The sequence below is a fragment of the Bicyclus anynana genome, chromosome 19 (assembly GCF_947172395.1).
Source record: "Bicyclus anynana chromosome 19, ilBicAnyn1.1, whole genome shotgun sequence".
NCBI lineage: Eukaryota > Metazoa > Arthropoda > Insecta > Lepidoptera > Nymphalidae > Bicyclus > Bicyclus anynana.
Genome location: NC_069101.1, coordinates 9972035 through 9992696, shown reverse-complemented (window position 1 = coordinate 9992696; position 20662 = coordinate 9972035). Strand labels below are relative to the sequence as shown.

Sequence of the window (20662 nt, the reverse complement as noted above, 5' to 3'; positions counted from 1 at the left end):
TAAACTACTAGATTATGTTGGAATATTTACCTATTGCTAAACTGTGGTCCCACCAGTTGTATGTGCACTGTTTGAACTTCAGACCTTTGTTGTCTGTAATCTGAAAACAAAGTCAAATGTTAGAAAATTAGAATTAGGTAGTAGAAAACTCTTGCGTTTTTTCTTGCTTTTTGTTTCTTGAAGAGAAAAATACATAATGCCCACCAAAATAGCGGCGGAGTAGTTATCATGATGAGCAGGATGGGCGCTATCTACTGCAGCAACTGCTAATCTGTCTGCTTTAGCCTGTGCTCAAATATTAAAGAATATTCATAACACTTGTATTTCAAGATTTAGCACTAAGAATAATAAATTAATATCATAATATGTAAATACAATAAATAAATACCTATAAAAATACTCCATCTTATTTCTTTAGTTTTTGTAATTTTTCAACAAAACAGTTTTTAAAATATCAAACATACTCATGGCACCATTTTTTTCTTGAATAATATTGAAAATTACTGATCCAACGCCGCGTATCGTACTGATTCGAGATTGTATTCGATTTTGAATTTTGTATTTGGAACGGCTACGACACCGTCCAGGTGCCGAGGTAGACCAGCATGATGAGCAGGATGGGCGCCATCCACTGCAGCAACTGCTAGTCTGTCAGCTTTAGCCTGTGCTGTATAACTTACAACTTCAGCGTCAGGCGGCGCCGACAGCGTCCAGGTGCCGAGGTAGACCAGCATGATGAGCAGGATGGGCGCCATCCACTGCAGCAACTGCTAGTCTGTCAGCTTTAGCCTATGCTGTATAACTTACAACTTCAGCTTCAGGCGGCGCCGACAGCGTCCAGGTGCCGAGGTAGACCAGCATGATGAGCAGGATGGGCGCCATCCACTGCAGCAACTGCTAGTCGGTCAGCTTTAGCCTGTGCTGTATAACTTACAACTTCAGCGTCAGGCGGCGCCGACAGCGTCCAGGTGCCGAGGTAGACCAGCATGATGAGCAGGATGGGCGCCATACACTGCAGCAACTGCTAGTCTGTCAGCTTTAGCCTGTGCTGTAGAACTTACAACTTCAGCGTCAGGCGGCGCCGACAGCGTCCAGGTGCCGAGGTAGACCAGCATGATGAGCAGGATGGGCGCCATCCACTGCAGCAACTGCTAGTCTGTCAGCTTTAGCCTGTGCTGTATAACTTACAACTTCAGCGTCAGGCGGCGCCGACAGCGTCCAGGTGCCGAGGTAGACCAGCATGATGAGCAGGATGGGCGCCATCCACTGCAGCAACTGCTAGTCTGTCAGCTTTAGCCTGTGCTGTATAACTTACAACTTCAGCGTCAGGCGGCGCCGACAGCGTCCAGGTGCCGAGGTAGACCAGCATGATGAGCAGGATGGGCGCCATCCACTGCAGCAACTGCTTGTCTGTCAGCTTTAGCTTGTGTGCGGATTTCACGCGGTACGTGAGGGACACCCTGAATTTGTTTGGATAATATAAATATTGAATCATAGATCAATTATTATAGGGGTGAAGCTTAGACGCATCATGCTGCCCCACTGCGGGAATTTTAATTGAAAAATTCCGAGATGCTTAGATAAAAGACAATATACCTATTAACCGACGTTTTTTTTTTGTTTTTTTTATTCTTTACAAGTTAGCCCTTGACTACAATCTCACGTGATGGTAAGTGATGACGTAACTTCTTGCTTAGTTTTCAATTGACTTCCAAAAGGAGGATGTTCATGTGTGTATATTTTTTACTTGGCTATAGGTATTCTGACGCTATATTGACGACGACGCGGGCTATCTTCAGAATTCAGAGACTAGATCCTGAAGCCATATTGCCGAAGGCACGATGCATTTTTGGAATTTAAGCAGTTGTCATATTTCCTACAACAAATAATTACTTAGCACTCCGAAATACGTCTCCTACGGCAAACAGATAATTTTGTCTACTTTCACCATAGTCCCTCTCTTTTTTTCATCGCAAATATTGAGCAGATATATCTAGATATAGTACGATAGTTCGTTGCGATAGGAACGAAAGAGAAGCGAGTATAATTATTAGGCCCAAATAATGCGATGCCTTGCGCTTGTCTACATGAAACGTAGACTGTGGCGTGCATATATACGTACACGAAATCACTGTTTACCCCGAAGGTTTTCATGGCCGGAGAGTTTTCGTAATTTTATCTGCGTCGTGATTACGAGTATCTTGACTGCATAACCCATAGGGCTTAGGTGTTAAGCCTCATGTTTCGTAATTTATCGTTAAACTTTGTGTCAAAACAAAAATCGCACAATCCATTAAGATAGGTAATAGTTAAAATAGGCGTAAGGGCCTGCTCACACCAAGTTTTTTTAAACGCGCCGTCGACGCCCGTTTGTATACAGTCGCGATATGCACGTGAGTCAGACGCAGCCTGTGTAGATCTTTGCACACCTGTATAAATTCAAACAAGCGTTTGAATCCATACAGCGACGTGACATATCTACGTTGATACAAACGCAATACCGCGTCAACCGTGCTTTTAAAAACGTGGTGTGCACAGGCCCTAAGATGCGTACCTCCATGTTTTCATTAAAAGTGCTGTGTATGTGATACAGAAGCCCATGTGGCGGGTCCATTTAGTAGCGATACAGGAGTAACGGTCCAATACAGGAAATATAGCTGCCATCTGAAAATTATTAATTTAGGGAGTTTCTTATAATATCAGTATGTAATATCTAGAGAAACAAGAGTTTATGTCAAGTTCCTCGATTACAGGTGGTATTAACATTCATTATGTTATTATAGAGGGGAAGTATCAGTGTTGGTATAAATAGGAGGGCATTTGATGACTTGAGCTCAGTTGTTTGATCGGCAGCGTAGACACCGTTACGCTGCCAGTCGCGATAGTGATTGTGCAATAATGTTTTGTGTTGTTTATCATAAATAGTTCAGTATGATTGGGCATAGAGAACATGTCGGGCAGGGAAGGTGAGTGTTGATGCATTATAAGAGATCCCTTAAACCTACTCTCAAGATCACAAGTCCTGCGACTTGCGTGATCTGAGACTTGCACGAGGTGTCAAAAATTGTCCTCTACCACAAAATAATGGTACAATCACTGTCGCTGCTACCCGTCACATCCAATATATACTTACTTCCATATACATAATAGCGCAGCCAAGCAGTGTGATAGACAGAAAGACAGGGCTAGCGACGCGAAACACCTTGACTCGTCGGTGATGCCGCGTGTAGATCGTGAGCATCACCGTCATCACTGCGCAGCTCACGGAGATCACCAGCAACGATATCCTGTAGAAGATAGATATTTTTGCACCTAGGGAGCAAAGACGTTTTTTTTTCAAGAATATTTGCCTTATATGACCAATATTTTCGTTCCCCTCCAAGTAGTAGTGGAAGTTCCTTTTTTTTCCTAGCACTTTTCATCCATTAAACAGATGGATGACGGATACGGATACAGATGAATCATACCATTCGAGAATTAGATATGACGTAAGGGAATGATAATGATTGATGGTTGGATTAGTGATAACATCTATAACGAATGTCATTACCATACGTACATCTTTTAATTTTCGAAGCGTTAGTGATTGTAGAAAGAGAATCTAAGAAACAATCTAGAAATGTAACATGGCTAAAGGCTATAATAAGAAGTGAAAAACCATCGCTTTAAACAGAGTGTTGCTCTGTTAATTAAATAGTCCTACAAAGAGCCGCAATGTGACATTAATCCGATGCCAGGGGCGTATGAGCGGTATCAATGCTACGAGCCCCCCGGGCTACAAATACCCCTAAGGTATTCGATGGTACAGAAACGGTATCAGACTTGTCACTATTGTCTATAGAGGCAGAAATTTTTGATAAACTCTTCTTAAAATCGTCTTCAGCTATAGATGATTTAATTTGCTGAATGCAAGAAAATTGTATATTTAATTTGTTCTGTTGCTAGCTGTATATCTAGTTATCACTTATAACTAGCTAGCAATTGTGTTTCTTTTGTGAGAAATATTTACCCTTCATTTGGGCCCCCAATTACTAATCTTGATACTTTAAATAGGGCCCCTCCATGGCACGCTACGCCACTACCTGAGGCGTAGGTGCTAAGGCTCATGTGCCCAATACAGCAATGCTGTTTGGCGGCAGCAATAAGCATGGCGGTAGTACTTCTCTAGACCTCTCCTCCTCCTTCTCTAGTGATGGAGGGCTACTACGTAAAGATGTTTTGTACTCTCAACCATTGTAACACCATACTATAGAAAGAGAAATATATAGAGGTGAATTCGAAACACGTCTACTCGTACTACTCAAAACGTGTTCGATTATTCACCCATCTCTATTGATGCTGCAAATGGATCATTTTCTTCATAAAAAACGTTAGATTATTTTTTTTTTCGTTTTATTTGTTATTTTCCAAAAAACATTAAAATTAAATAACATACAAAAAGAGAAGAAAAACAAAGAACAATCATTAGCGGGTAGTAAAATAAATATCATAAAGTGTGAGTGTATCGCTGCTGCGACGCTATACAGGCTGTCCCGAAAAGTATTCCTTTAATTTCCGCAGCACGTTCTAATATATTCGTAATCTTTTAAAAGATTTTTGACCGTGTCCGGAAAATCGTTAAAGATTATTGGAACAATATATTCCGTTATAACGTTTTATAAGACAACGTTATTAGTTACAAAAAACATGATATACAATTTAGGAACCACATGCAATTGCGCGTGACTCGACTTGCATACTAAGGGCGTACTGTTAGTTTCGGCTTCTCGGTGTTTATAAAAAAAAACACTTTGTTAACTGAAACTGAGTTTTATTGTTTATAATTTAACTATAGTTCAAAATACGACAACAAACTCTATTACTATGGATCACTACATTTCGCGACTCGCGAGGACCTGCAAAGGGTCTATAGGCGGCTAGTATTATCAGGGGCTTAGCCTTGTTACTTAGTCTAGACCGGCGGGCATAAACCAGGTCCGTAGCTGGACAGCAATTCGGCTAATCACCAGAACGACTGAATGTTTAGAGGCAGAGCTACGGTTTATAAAGCAGATATATTGCTGACAGAACATTTATATCTGTGTCACAGCTCTGCATTACGAATATAGAATTTAGGGATGTAACAGTACGTACGTCTAACTGAGAATAAAAGTTACACATACCTACAAAATATCTAATTACTTCGTTTTGTAGGAAATTCACAACTTATATTAATGTAACGTTCTAAATAAACAACTTAGTGTCGGCAGCAAGTAATTGGTAATAAACTCTATCCTACGGGGATGTAAAGCGCAAGGACGATATCTAATAAAACCTATTATTGCCTTGTATTAGCACTGCGTATCCAATCAAGTTAATTAAATGGCTTCGAAGTAAACAGCTCTCAGGGCGAGCTGTATTGGTGTTTCTTTAAAATGGAATGTTTTTAACCGACTTCAGATAAAAGTAGTAAGAAATATTTGTATTCACATCTTTAATTGTTGGTACTTATATTTATTATAATTAACGATTTTAATTATCATCGTAAGATACATAACAATAACGTAAAAATTAAATAAGCAGCATTTTATTATAATCATTTCTTTTTTAATATTTGTCTTTTCTTTTAAATATGACCAATATTCCCATTCCCCTTCAACTAGACGGTATCAAGAGTGTGTACGACAATAGACCAACGGGGAGGGCATCGAACCACCACACCTCGGTGATGAGTCCGACCGCTCTAACCGTTGAGCTGTTGAGGCTTATTACTTATAGGCTATTTAATTATTGTTGCAGCCTTCAGCCTACAACAAAGAATACATACCTACTCCAAGGACTCATCATCTTAGACTGCATCACTTACCATCAGGTGAGATTGTAGTCAAGGGCTTGTAAAGAATATAAAAAAAAAGGAGAAGAAGTAAATCTACGTATATGATAACGTTGGACATAGCAGCGACATTATTTCCGCATACGAATATTTTTTTAATTAAAGTCAGCGGCAATTTTAAGTGGAGATTTTAGATTTTAAAATCGTTGAAGGAACCAATTGAGAAAAACATTTTTCGTTTTTAAAAAACAAGACAAACTTTTTTCTAGTCCAAATGACTATCTAGAACTTAGTTGAAATTAATGTACGCATACTCTTTGTCTCATATTTTACTAGCTTTAGTACCTAGTTATTAATTCAGCGTATTCTCATATGTCCAAAGGTCTTTGTACTGAAGTTTCAGCCCCTTGTGCCGCATCCTTCAGAAGACATGCAGCATTGTCTACCACGTGGAATTTTGTTTTTCTTATGGACAAATTTACTAATAAAAAAAAAATTTTGTTGCTTTTTGTATAGTTAGTGAGATGTGAGTATAAGTTAGATTTTTCTTTACTGAAAATATATTCTTTTTTATTATTTACGTCGTGAGGAGACATGCTTAAAACTAGTTTATTATTATTATAGTTACCGAAAGGGCCAGTTGTATGTGGCTAGACAAGGCTCCGGCCCCCGACAGGTCTCGCATCCGGGCTGACACATCAGACAATCGTAAGGCTCGCTCCACGATTCCAAGCTGTTCTCTTCGTATTCTTGATACGCAACTATAACATAAAAACTCAAAGTGAGTAAAAACAATGACGAGGATATTTTTGATAAAATTCTTAAGCGTCTACAATAATTAATTTAGGTTTTATAAAATAATTCATTTTGATTTTCTATCTTTTAAATAAAATTCAATCACACTATTAACTATTATGGTCCACTAGCGGACACCCGCGACTTCGTCCGCGTGGAATTCAGTTTATCACAAATCCCGCGGGAATCATGGATTTTTCCGGTATGAAAAGTAGTCTGTGTTAATCCAAAGTAAAATATATTTCCATTCCAAATTTCAGCCAAATCGCTTCAGTAGCCGCAGCGTAAAAGAAGAACAAACATACCTACACACATACACACTTACATACAAACTTTCGCCTTTATAATATTAGTGTGATAATGTATCGTTCGTAAAAGAACGGCACTTCTGTTTGTCTATATACTTCTATGTCTACGACCGAGGGCGTAATATGTTATGGTAGGGGATTATCGCCTTTTTGCTGAAAGCATTATCACTAAACATTAAATGAACGCAGTCAAGGGATAACTTGATTGAATTAAATTATTTCGCCCTACACAGTGATGTAACTCTAACTATACCCACCATCTGAGGCCATCAGACTGTAGGTATGGGCTCTAGAATAATCGTCTCTAGATTAGCTACTTTTTTGCTCACGACCTAGTGGGCCTCTTCGAGGCGTGCTATTTTCGCAGCCCTGCCACACCCTAGTTACGCCACTGAACGTTCACTAGAGACCCGTTGAACACCTCAGGATAGAGAAGTAGGTACCCTGTTTGAGCCCTACAATAATTGCCACGAATTTCTTAATGTAGATTACTTCTGTGCCTCGCGGGCTTGACCATCATGCTAGCCGTATGCCCGTGACAGCCCTGCCTATAGTTACGCCTCTGACCTTCCACTAGTGATCCGTTGAACCCCTCAGGATGGTGGATGGAGTAGTACCCTGGTCGACACCTGCACGTGTAGGAGCCGCGCGCCCATCCACCGTAACGCACGCCCATTTCACGGTTAGGTTTGTAGTCGCACTATTAACATAAATAAATGAAATATAAAATTAATAATTAATTATTAATTAAATTTTATCTTATAACTATATATAAGTAGCGTGTATTTAATATTATTTACGTGTCATTAGTAAATCATAGAAGGGATTTACTAAAACGCAATAGTGTGCACAGATTTTTAGTAGGGTAAGCACTTTAAGAGTACGTACAAATTATACAAAATGGAAAATCTTCAATACAGGTTCGTCATGAATCCTTGCAGTGTATTTAAGCATCTTTGAAGTGGATTCCTCTGGTTTCTAATTCATAAGATTAATAATAGTTTCAGCTTAAAATTACGTTTTTTCCGTATCGCTTTCGATCCGAATTCGGGACTATTCAGATATAGGGTTATAGCACACCTTCCTACCGCAGATTGATGGCCAAGCACTTTATTTTTATTTAATTTTTTTCATATATATATTTTATAGCACTAGTTAAACCACATTGAATCTGGAAGTGAAGTCAAAAACGCACAGATCTCGATCCCTACGCGCGGAGACGAAGAAGTTATTACGTTACTATTTGGATTAGCGTGCATTGGTTACCAGTGGCGAAGGATGGAATTTAGATGTAGGTAAGCCGTCCCAAAGATAAGGAAATTCATAAAGCGTGATACAAACTCTTGTTTCTCAAATATTATCTAGATACAGTACAACAATGAATATACAAGCATTTTTAAAGGTAACCCGGCAGTAATCGGTTTGGATGAACTCTTCGCCGCTGCTAAATAATTTTGAAGCACTCGAGGTGATACGGTGCCCGATTTCTTTCCTAGTTTATAAGTGTGCTATGATCCCTAGAAATCTTGGACACGGAATGGATGTCAAGTTTACATTGCGTCCGTGTCGACGGATATTGCTTGCGTATTCTCGAGAATGGCCGCCACTGCTCTCTACTCGATTCTAGACAAATATCACGTAACATTTTCTCGTAACAGTGTAAAATTGCAAGAAAATTAAATAAAATTCAAGTAAAACATTCTTTAAACTCAAAATCTATGTTTGTTTGGTTGCTTAAACGCGCTGATCTCAGGAACTACTCGTCCGATTTGAAAAGTTCTTTCAGTGCTAGATAGACCATTTATCGAGGAAGGCTATAATTATATGATCCCCGTATTCCTACGGAAACGGGTGAAACCGCGTGGCGTCAGCTAGTCTTTTATAATGAGATTTGATTTTGGTATCTCAATATTAAGATGGTTAACCAAACGCCGCTAATAATTACAAAATAAAAAATACGTAAGATAGAGAGGTAGTAAGTATTCTTTAAGTTATTATAAAAAAGTCTTTATAATGACGGTATAACATTAAAGAACACTTAGGCGAAAAACTAAACCTACTTATTAATTTTATTATTTAAAGACTTTCTTTGTGTTCTTTGTGGAAGTTTAAATTAATTGAACGAAAGACTTTTCTTGGAAAAAAAGCTAATAGAGTACATACGAAAGTGGTTTCGTTAGGGCATTTATGCGTTCCGTGGAAAGAATAAATTTGGTTGTCGTTCCCCTCTTCATTGTCCATCTCGCACTGATTTATCTCCAAGTTCGATATGTCAATGTCGAGTGAAACAACGCCTTTTAATCTGAAACAAAAGATAGATAGATATTCTTTATTGCACATAAAAAATATATAAAAACTACATTATTCATCAAGAAATGAAAAATAGGTAGAAATATGCACAAAGGCGGATTTATCGCTAATAGCGATCGCTTTCAGATTCGCATTGTAAGATTCAAGCTAAAAAAAACGGATAGTGCAGTAATAAATAAACTACATACACTTTACATACTAATAATACATACAAGAAGATTCTCTAATGCATTCGTTATATACTCGTACCTTTATATAAATTTCCTATATATTACCGTCTACTTTTTTTTTGTTAATTTAATTAATTGTCATTAAATTAACCTGGTCACATAAGGCTGTCTGATTTTTTTCACAAAGTATCGTACAGGCTGTTCATTGTAGAAATGCAGACAGTATTCTTGCCAGCACTCCACTTGAGTACTATCAAGATCACAAGTCCTGGGACCTGCTCGAGGTGTTTCCTCTACCACAAAATAATGGGACAATCACTGTCGCTGCTATCCATCACGTCACTCTAGTCCAGTTCGTTCATTCATTCGTTCGATCGTTAGTTCGTTCGATCGTTAGTTAGTTCTTTAGTTAGTAAGCTTATTCGTTAGTTCACTGGTTACCCTATGTGGCTTGGGATCACATTGTCCAGGGTCCGAGTCTTGGGTCGAGTCATGGAATATGGTAGCTTTTCCTTGGTCTAAGAAATTTTCAGCATAAATATTTCAATCCAGTTTTCGGAAGTGCTGATATTACACTGCCGTGCCTCGGAGAGCACGTTAAGTCGGTCATTATCATTATCTATCATCTGTTGATAGTGGTCGTTAAATAATTTAGCATTATCACCGTAAGCCCACCAACCCGCATTGAAAGAGCGTGGTAAGTCTAAGCTCCATATCCTCTCTCCAAGTCTCCTATACAGGAGGCAAGTCTGGCCCTGTAGTGGGATGTTAAAATAGGCTGATAATCATCATCATCATTAGAAATTAACCTAATTTTCATAATTTTATTTTTTCTCAATTAAAAAAATGACTTTTTTCCTAATCCGTACCTGAATATATGATGCCTGCTCTTTTGACATTCTATTTACATGTTGTTTAAAAATCGGCACTTCGTACCCCGGTCTGTAAAAGGTAAAGGGGTCTCTATGCTAAAGGGTAATGAATAATTCAGTCTCACCCGCGAATGGTAGACACGGGCACTGTATAAGATAGCAGCCAACGTTTCGCCTCACAGCTGTAGTAAGGGTACGTCCACCACCCTTCCATCGTCGCGCCGGGTGGGGATGGCATGAACTTCGGCGATCTTACGGATTCACTTTCTTGGGCAGATACGTACCTGCAATCAAATATAACTAGCTGAACACAGCAAACGTTGTTTTGCCATATACAATTTAAAACAAAAAATATTTTAGAGTATGAAAAATAGGTGACAGTCGATTCTCAGACCTGTCTGATGTGCACACAATTTTTTTTTAAATCGGTCCAGCCGTTACGCCTGAGTATGGTAACAAATACCGCGACAACATATTTATTATATGCTTCAACGAAAACATCTCGTATTACAACAATAAAAGTCCTTTTTTTTCTATCGACTAGCGGACGCACCGCGATTTTACCCGCGTAGTTCCTGTTGCCATAGGAATATCTATGCCTATTTAACTTCTTCTAACATGAGCTGTCTATCGCGCAGTTTTATCGTTGCTCTGTGGATCACCAAAAAAAGAACTTACCAGAGATATTCAGGATCAGGTGGTTTTTCTAACTGAGGAGAAACGACAGGCACCGGCTCGGCAGCTCTGAATCTCCCCTACGCCACACCACTGTCCACCACCCCAGTTCTGACTGCTATCACTCTAACAAGCACCGCAATTTACTTGTTCTATCAACAAATAAAGAACTTACCAGGGATATTCAGGATCAGGTGGTTTTTCTAACTGCGGATTCCACAGAACTGTCCACCACCCCAGTTCTAATTGCTATCGCTCTATGTAGCACCGCCATTTACTTGTTCTATCTACAAATAAAGAACTTACCAGGGATATTCAGGATCAGGTGGTTTCTCCAGTTGCGGGGAGACCACAGGCACTGGCTCGGCAGCTCCGAATCTCTCCCACGCCACAGAACTGTCCACCACCCCATCGGTTCTGAGTGCTATCGCTCGAGCACCCACCGCGCGCTCTGTGGTGCTGGACCCCATGACCAACCCTTGGGATACAGCCATGAGGATCTCTGCAAGAAAATATTTTGTTTTAGTCGCAATCAACATCATCATCGTTTTTTTGTTTTATTTTTTACGGATTTGGGGTTTTATGAGGAGTAGCATCTAGCGAGGCAGGTTCTAATGTAATCGGTCTGAGGGTTTGACGCAACAAGTTTCGTATTTACTCTTCGTGTAAAAATCAAACAAAATAAAAAATTAGCTAGTAGACCCAAATATGTACGAGTGTGTTTTATTGCAACACGAACTGACACCGCGCGATATTCTCGTAAGAATATGGGGATAATATATAGCCTATAGCCTTCCTCGATAAATGGGCTATCTAACACTCAAAATATTTTTGAAATGTTTGATTGAACGCGCTAATCTCAGGATATACTGGTCCAGTATATCCTGAGATTAGCGCGTTCAATCAAACAAACAAACTCTTCAGCTTTATAATATTAGTATAGATGCAATGTTAGTGCACTTTCATCATTTATTTTTCTATCTAATCCTAATAATATTATAAAAGTAAAAGTTTGGATGTCTGTTACTCAGTTGAACATAAAGTACTGGACAGGTTTTCATGAAAGGCATTGAGATTGGGTAATGTTTACTGTAATGTTTCGTAGATTCCGTTGCTCTGGTAATATTACCAGAGCAACGGAATCTACGCAGATGAAACAGAGGAGCATAGCAAACTTTTAAATCTTTGTAATTCTTTGCAACAGCATAAATAATGCATCAAAATCCGTCTGAACGATGCACAGTATGTACAATTGCACATATATCAGTCTATGAGTGCAACTTTGCCATATCTGGCTCATGTAACTTAGAGTAACTTTGACTGCGCTAATGCACTTTGTGGCGAAGTTTAAAACGAAAAATAGCTTCCCTGGAGATTATTCAGGATTTACTTTGCTCTTGTACGGAACGGTTTTAAAATAAGTTTACGGTAACAATTTTTAGAGACGTTGTAAACCGTGCAAATCGTTTTTAAATAGATAAATAAATAAGTTCACTAACAAGTCATCAACGCAATGAGTTCTAGTGATTTGAAGAAATCTCTAGAACTTTTTTAGGTCTTACTTGCCGATATGGTATGTTATTAATATAAATATTATGTTTATGTGACGAACGACCTACATTTTCTTAACGTAAAGTACTAAAAACTGCGTTAATATATATTCTTCAGTTTATGGTTATTACTTGACAATATAAATGTTTGAATCGTGCCGCGTTGCAAAAACCAGTTCATGATTAAGGGCCCGTATGTGTTCGAAAGTAGTCGGGCATAATAGGACGGTGTATCACGTGAGTATTAGCCGTGTTTCATAAAAACTTAATATCATCATCATCATCATATCAGCCGATGGAGGTCCACTGCAGGACATTTTGTAGGGACTTCCAAACATCACGATACTGAGCCACCTGTATCCAGCGAACTCTGCGACTCGCTTGATGTCGTCAGTCTACCTGGTGGGGGACTAATATTATAAACGCGAAAGTTTGTATGGATGTTTGGATGTTTGTTACTCTTTAACGCCGCTACTACTGAAGCGATTTGGCTGAAATTTGGAATGGAAATAGATTTTATTTTGGATTAACACATATGCTACTTTTTATCCCGAAAAAATCCATAGTTTCCCGAGATTTGCGAAAACTGATGATTTTGATGATATGAATGTTTGTTACTCTTTCACGCCTCGACTACTGAACCAAATTAGCTGAAATTTAGTATTGAGATATGTTATAGCATGGATTAATAAATCCCGAAAAAATCCATGGTTCCCGAGGGATTTGTGAAAAACTAAATTCCACGCGGACGAAGTCGCGGGCGTCTGCTAGTATAAAATAAATAACTTAATATAAATTGTCATTTTTGATTCTTAAATTAATAATGTATTGTACAACTTAAATGGATAGTACATTTTAACTGATAAATAAAGCAAATCATGTGAAATTATTCCCTAAGCATTTCAAAATATATAAAAAGGCACAACGTTAATGTTAAAATTTTGACTTCTGCCGGTACTCCCGGAGTGCAACCCGTTGTTATTTTTAAATTTATATTTTTTAACTCTACGCAAGATAATCTACTGTGCTACTTATCGTTAGTTGTTTTAAAATCATGCTTTTCACAGTGCAGTACGGCTTTATATCTTACTAATTAGATGAAGCCTTTTAAAGGCTCTATGTTCCTCGTCGCATTAATTAACTACTCCCTTAACAAAGACCGGGACCTGGCAACCTGAGGAAAGTAGGTAATTTGAAAAGGCGGCTAAATACGTGACTGATGCTTTTTTAATCATCTCTTCCTGTTTAAATTTACCTTCAGCAGTATTTTCCCTTTGTTTTTTTTAATGGTTGTTACCTAATAAATTCGTCATTTCTTAACCAATTTTGAAAATTCCTTTTTTGTTTGTAAGAGTATACTTTCAAATTGGTCTCATTTACGTTTCATGAAAATCATTTTGTGTAAAAATTAAAATAACGAACTTGCCCGTACTGCGGCGCTTTCTTTCACTATGCTGGGACTAAATAGGACTAATAAAGTCTTTTTAACAAACAAATTCAACCGACTTCAAAATCACAAAAATAAACTAAAAAGCTTTAGAATAATAATAATAATTGCCATGTGGCACCGGCGGAGAACAATGTTGCAACCTCCACCTATCCCGAGGGTGTCGTAAGAGGCGACTAAGGGACATCGGGGAACCACTCAACATCTTCTGGTTCTCCGAAGAGCTAGCTGGCTCAAAAGACACTAGCCTCCTCAGGGACCGGAGTGGACCTCAAGTGATGTAATCAGCACTTTTAATGATGATGGATAATAATGTTGCTCGTATAAGGCCGCTACCTGGGAGTCGCCAGGGCGCGTTTGGGGCTGGCGCTGGACGTGGCAGCATGCGAGTCGCCAGCCTCCCTCGTCGACCGGTACTACCAATTGACCGGTCGACACATCCATCATCTCCACCAGAGGCTTGGCTCTGACAGGGTCCACTAGGGACCAATCTTCGGAGCCCGCCGCTGCTGGCGTACGGCGCATGAGATGGAGTTCAGATATGAAGTACTACAGGACTACAGGGGGAGAAACCGGGACTGGTTACCGAGCAGCAATGCACCGCGAGTTCTTGCTGCTTGAGCCGCATTTAACTGTCACGGAACAGAACCTGGCAGATCGACTCCGTTTATTACAAACAAAGATTTGTCCGAAACTGACCACGCTGGGCAGCTAGATCTCTCACGTTAATGTCGCTGCTGCTCGGCACCAGACTGTGGCATTTAATAATCTAGCCCGTAGTAATGGATATACCGCAAATCTGTCGCTAGATCCTCGTCAGTCCATCATGCATGGTGGGTGCACCACGAGCGGGTGAGATTGGAAGTTGGGGACTCTGACTAGTACTAGTCCACCCCTTAGTCTGACTAGTACTAGTACAACTAAAACTATGCAACTAAAACTATTGGTTTCTAAAAGAAAGTAGGTGCAATCTTAATTTGGTCATCGTAAGTAAACGAAACTATTTAAAAATCAATTAAAAAAGACAAAGTAATTAACGAAATGATATAGTAATCGATATTATAATCAATAATGGTATAAATACTCGTTGTTCTCTGAAAAGCCATCAATTGACTTCTCTCTCCCAAGATGAAAATTGTAAGTATTTTTGTTTAAGTTTCATTGAAATTTGCAAAAACAAAATATTGTTGATAATAACAATTAGGTCTGGCTATCACGGGTTTATAGACTATAGCTATTTTTTTATTTTTTTTATTTGTTTTTTTATTCTTTACAAGTTAGCCCTTGACTACAATCTCACCTGATGGTAAGTGATGATGCAGTCTTAGATGGAAGCCGGCTAACTTGTTAGGAGGAGGATGAAAATCCACACCCCTTTTCGGTTTCTACACGACATCTTCCCGGAACGCTAAATCGCTTGGCGGTACGTCTTTGTCGGTAGGGTGGTAACTAGCCACGGCCGAAGCCTCCCACCAGCCAGACCAGGATCAATTAAGAAAATCTCAATCGGCCCAGCCGGGGATCGAACCCAGGACCTCCGTTTTGTAAATCCACCGCGCATACCACTGCGCCACGGAGGCCGTATAGACTATAGAGTATGTTGTACGAGGCTCACAGTCGTGAGTTAACCTTTTGACTCCTAAATGGACGACCGGTCGCATCCGTTACGTGAAATGTAAAAAATATAAAGTAAACTAAGGGCAATAGGCGATCACAGTATCATGCTCCGCGCGATAGAGGAATATAAAGATTTTTTAAATGGCTCACAACGGTAGATTAAAACCGCATTCCCTGACTGTCGGCTTCTTCAACGCAGACGGGTTTTTCGATAAAATAATCGTGGGCAGCGAATGGTATTGTTCTAGTTCCCAGCTGTTGTTCTGCGTCGCTCTAATTGCGTGCGTGTGCGCTGCCTACGCGATGCCCGCGTGGATAGATGAAGCCCTGGGGTCTGCCCAGGAAGCGCGCGCCGCGGGGACTGCGAGGCATGCACAACACCCACTGCTGGGCTGGGGCAGGCATGCACAACACCCACTGCTGGGCTGGGGCAGGCATGCACAACACCCACTGCTGGGCTGGGGCAGGCACGCACAACACCCACTGCTGGGCTGGGGCAGGCATGCGCAACACCCACTGCTGGGCTGGGGCAGGCATGCTAGCATACCCTACTAGCAACGAGCGTCTGACTATTACGAACCTGTGATTGAAAATCTTCTTGAATGCTAATTACTCGTAATTTTTTCTAGTTTGACTGCTGTAGGTAATCCAAAAAGATTTTAGCTTCGTAGTAAAATGTAAACTGCGTGTAATTGTTTTGTTTAATAAAGCATTTTTAAATTATTTGTTTTATTTTATTTGAATTATTTCTTTAACAAAATACAATTTTCCCGAAAATGATTCGACCTCAAATTTATTTATAACTAGCGGACGCCTGCGACTTCGTTCGCGTTAAACTGCAGGTAAACTTCCAACCCTTCTTTCACCCCTTTATATTTTCGTATGTTTTCTATATAATAAATAAATACTTCACTTTTTTTAACATAAATATAACTCAAAACATAAACGAGTTACAAAACTTTAACCCTTTTTTAAACTTTTAGAGGCAGAATAAACCTTAAATTACATTATACAATATTTTTTTGAAAGACTTCACAATGAGTAATAAGAATTTATCGGATTGTAAAGCTTGAGGGCATAAATCGGTGGGTACAGAGTGAGAAACCTAAAAAGTCTATATGTCCCTTGCAACAATACCTTAATGAGAACTTCGATGGCACTTTTTGACTTTAAGACCATTGACTGAAATGACTCTTATATAATGATTTATTTATTTTGCTATCATTATAGCTATGCAATTGCATGTTGTAGAGTCAACATCTCCTGAGGATGCTCCGGTTTCGGGGTGAAACGTACGTAGAGAGTATTTTGTCGGACCTGGGTGACGTTGTCGCATGGGTTCGCCGAATTTTCGCGGATGATAGCAAAATAAATAAATCATTATATAATCATGATGAACTTCCGCAAAGTAACGCCTGCTTCTATCCAATATTGAAATGACTCTCTCAACAATAAGGATTTACCATATTCCAAATAGCGGTAAAACTCGTGAATAAGGTCCAAACATTTTAAATACTTTTGCCTGTTCTTGAGTACAACTACTATTTGATCAATAACTCACGGAATTTGTAAACTTTTCTGAACTTAAGTAGTTTGCTAGAACTAATGTTCAGGCCATTGAACATGGCTTCACAAGACGCTTCTTTTATATAAGATGTTTAATTCATCGAGGAAAGATATCTATGACTAAGTACTCTCCCTCTATAATGAATATATGATGACATATTATGTAGTACTAGCTGACGCCGCGCGGTTTCACCCTCGTGGTTCTCGTTCCCGTAATAGTACGGGGATAATAGGCCTTCAGCCTTCCTCGATAAATGGGCTATCTAACACTGAAAGAATTGTTCAAATCGGACCAGTAGTTCCTGAGATTAGCGCGTTCAATCAAACCAACAACCAAACACACAAACAAACTCTTCAGCTTTATATATTAGTATAGATATAGATATAGAATTATAGATTATGGAATATGAACAAGAAAAGTGGATACTAAGAGGCATTTGACAAAAAGACACCCAGATAAGTAGGTTGTAGAGAAAACGGAACCTGGAAGGGCAGTGGCAACGAAGAATTAAATCTGTATATATGAAAATGAAAGGTCTCATCACTAAATCTCGAAAACATTGACGTACAAAGTTGAAATTTGGCATGAAGGTACTTTATGGTTAGTAGACCTCCGCTAGCAAAGGATTTTGCGAGAGGGCCAGATTAAGGAGGTCTAAGAGCGGACGAAGACGCGAGCGTCCTCTAGTATCATGGAGAGATGCCTTTCTATGGGATTTAATAAACTTATAAGTGTTTATAAGAGGAAGCTTGAATGTGTCAGTGACAGAAAAATTGAGGAGTAAAAGATTAGCTTAGTATGGAGATGTAATGCGAGGGATGAAAGTCATATTACTAAGAGAATATTGAAATTACTAGTGGAAGGACACAAGAGGAGAAGGAAGACCGAAGAAGAGATGGTTGGAGTGTGTGAAAGAGGACATGTATGTAAAGGGACTGGATGATGAGTTGACGGGTAACAGAGGGGAAAGGAGGAGATTGACATATTTTGCCAATTTTTGAAGTGGGATAAGGTACAGGAGATGATGATAAGTGTTTAATGCGATTTAAAATTACTCTTAAGTCTAAATAATAGCTCAAAGTTCAATGTGTGGCATTTTCCTTGGAATACACGCTTCTAACAAAAAGATGAACATTGCCATTAGAAAGGAATTATTAGATAGCTGTGCACGTACTGACACTGTTGTACACCATTTGATGGATGGGATTTGCCGACGTATTATGTTACGTGTACCTTGGTAGATATTGTCTCATAACGTTAATGCTTTCGGAATGATGTTATCCTGTGGTAACTATACCTATATTCTTGCGGGATACGTTCCATAGGATGTTTCTCGGTACCTGCAAATGACTGCGTTTGAAATACATACTTACCAGCGGTTTCCAAACCGATTTAGGTTAGGGAAGGCCTGGGCCGGAGATGATCATTCCCAGCATTCTCTAAGCTGACTTGCTGTAGATAGTTCACAGCAAGATCCGCGTACTTCGTACAGTACTTCAACAGTACTGTCTCTATACATAGATACAGTATACATGTGCTTATCCCTGGTATGCCCATTGGTGAACTTTACCAGCGTTCTCCATACCTATATTTGCTGCATAACGTACGCAGCAATATAAGCGTGCAATTATATACTGCGTTCCACCGGATCATCCTCAGCGGTGCCCATAAACGTCTCTATACATACATACATACAGTATACATGTGATTTTCCCTGGTATGCCCAGGTGGTAATGCTTACCAGCGTTCTCCAAACCGATTTGCTGCAAAACGTACGCAGCAAGATTGAATACTGCTTTCCACCGGATCATCCTCAGCGACGCCCATAAACGTCCCATGATTATTCCTGGTATGTCCACGTGGTAAAGCTTACCAGCGTTCTCCAAACCTATTTGCTGCAAAACGTACGCAGCAATCAGCGTGCGATTGTATACTGCGTTCAACCGGATCATCCTCAGTGGCGCCCATAAACGTCCCGTGATTATTCCTAGTATGCCCATTGGTGAAGCTTACCAGCGTTCTCCAAGCCGACTTGCTGCAGTACGTTAGCGGCGAGGTCGGCGCGCGCGCGTGCTGCGTTCCACCGCGTGGTATGCAGCGGCGCCCTCAGTCGGCCGTAGTGGTGCGTGACGCACAACGCACCCGTCGCACCAGTGGCGACTGCGTGCACGAGCCGGAGCGATGACTCCAACTCCTCCTAACACAGAAAGTTACACATTAATATAGATAGATATTCTTTATTTGCACACCACAAACACGAAGTGAAATAAAAACATAATAAGAAGAGATCAGCATACAAAAGGCGGCCTTATCGTTAAGTAGCGATTTCTTCCAGGCAACCTTCGGTTTAGGAAAACTTAAGGACATCAGCAGGTGGCGTAAAACAAATATAACCATAATATTAGTAATACACATACATTCAAATAATTTACATCCTAATACATAAACAATATTACACAAATACCTACAATAATGAATAAAATACATATTAAAATATAATACTAAATACATTATAAAGTCATATTGAAGAGAAATAATAGATAGCACCAGATTCTCAGATCTTTACGGCATTTTTAAAAATCATTTCATCACTACTATTAAAGACATCAAAATAATAATTAGAATAAAACACAAAACTTTACAGGGTGAAAATTAACATTTCCAATAATTCAAGGGTTATATTCTGTAACGTAATAATACCACTATAGATACTTTAAACAAACTCACAGATAGTTTTCAAATAAAATGAGTTTTAAATTTAAGTAGGTACTTAAAAATCTTGTTTAAATAATCACCAACAAATTAAAATTAATACAGTACGTAACAGTTATTATTTGGTATTTGGCAATTTAGCAAGCCGATAATTAACAGTCTCACAGTTAGTGGTGGACAATAAAGTGCAATTTGACCATTTACTAGGACCGAATGCAATTACGGCACTCAGCTCTTGACTGTTGAAATGAAATGCCTCGGCAAACTGAATGCGATAATGAGACTTTGCGATAATTAATAGTAGATACTAACAATTTAAAACTGGACCAAATCTAGGACATTCTCAATTAAGATCAGGTCAAGAGTACCCTTTTATTTTATTTTTTTGATATTTTTTTTTATCTACAAGTTAGTCCTTGACTACAATCCCGTCTGATAGTAAGTGATGATGAAATCTAAGATTGAAGCGAGCTAACTTGTTAAGAGTAGGATGAAATCCACACTCCTTTCGGTTTCTACACCACATCGTACAGGAACGCTAAATCGCTTGGCGGTACGTCTTTGTCGGTAAGGTGGTAGGTAACTAGCCACGGTCAAAGCCACCAGCGAAATAGGTTTTGGTAGTAAATTTAGTTAAATATTATTGTTTTAGTAAGTGTTAATAATCGCACGTATTTGATAATACCTAAACTACCGAACTTAATTGAAATGATTGATTAGAATAGAATTAACTATATGCAAGAAGGAGAGCCGTGATAGCCCAGTGGATATGACCTCTGCCTCCGATTCCGGGTGGTGTCGGTTCGAATCCGGTCCGTAGCATGCAC

At 39.3% G+C, this 20662-nt stretch overlaps 1 protein-coding gene and 1 long non-coding RNA gene across 2 annotated transcripts in view; one reads left to right on the top strand and one right to left on the bottom strand.

Moving 5' to 3' along the window:
* LOC112046521 (probable G-protein coupled receptor CG31760) overlaps positions 1 to 20662 on the bottom strand; it is a 112080-nt gene that overhangs the window by 27146 nt on the left and 64272 nt on the right. Inside the window, exons 4-13 of the mRNA XM_024083176.2 lie at positions 19137 to 19320; positions 11249 to 11444; positions 10393 to 10551; positions 9079 to 9217; positions 7483 to 7615; positions 6441 to 6573; positions 3134 to 3287; positions 2555 to 2664; positions 1316 to 1460; positions 31 to 100 (exon numbers count right to left, since the gene is read on the bottom strand). Of these exons, the coding sequence (XP_023938944.2) occupies positions 31 to 100; positions 1316 to 1460; positions 2555 to 2664; positions 3134 to 3287; positions 6441 to 6573; positions 7483 to 7615; positions 9079 to 9217; positions 10393 to 10551; positions 11249 to 11444; positions 19137 to 19320 (1423 nt within the window). The remainder of the gene's footprint in view (positions 1 to 30; positions 101 to 1315; positions 1461 to 2554; positions 2665 to 3133; positions 3288 to 6440; positions 6574 to 7482; positions 7616 to 9078; positions 9218 to 10392; positions 10552 to 11248; positions 11445 to 19136; positions 19321 to 20662) is intronic.
* On the top strand, positions 15041 to 16279 carry LOC128199154 (uncharacterized). Its single transcript, XR_008251834.1, has 2 exons — positions 15041 to 15076; positions 15812 to 16279. It is a non-coding gene; the product is annotated as an uncharacterized LOC128199154 (long non-coding RNA).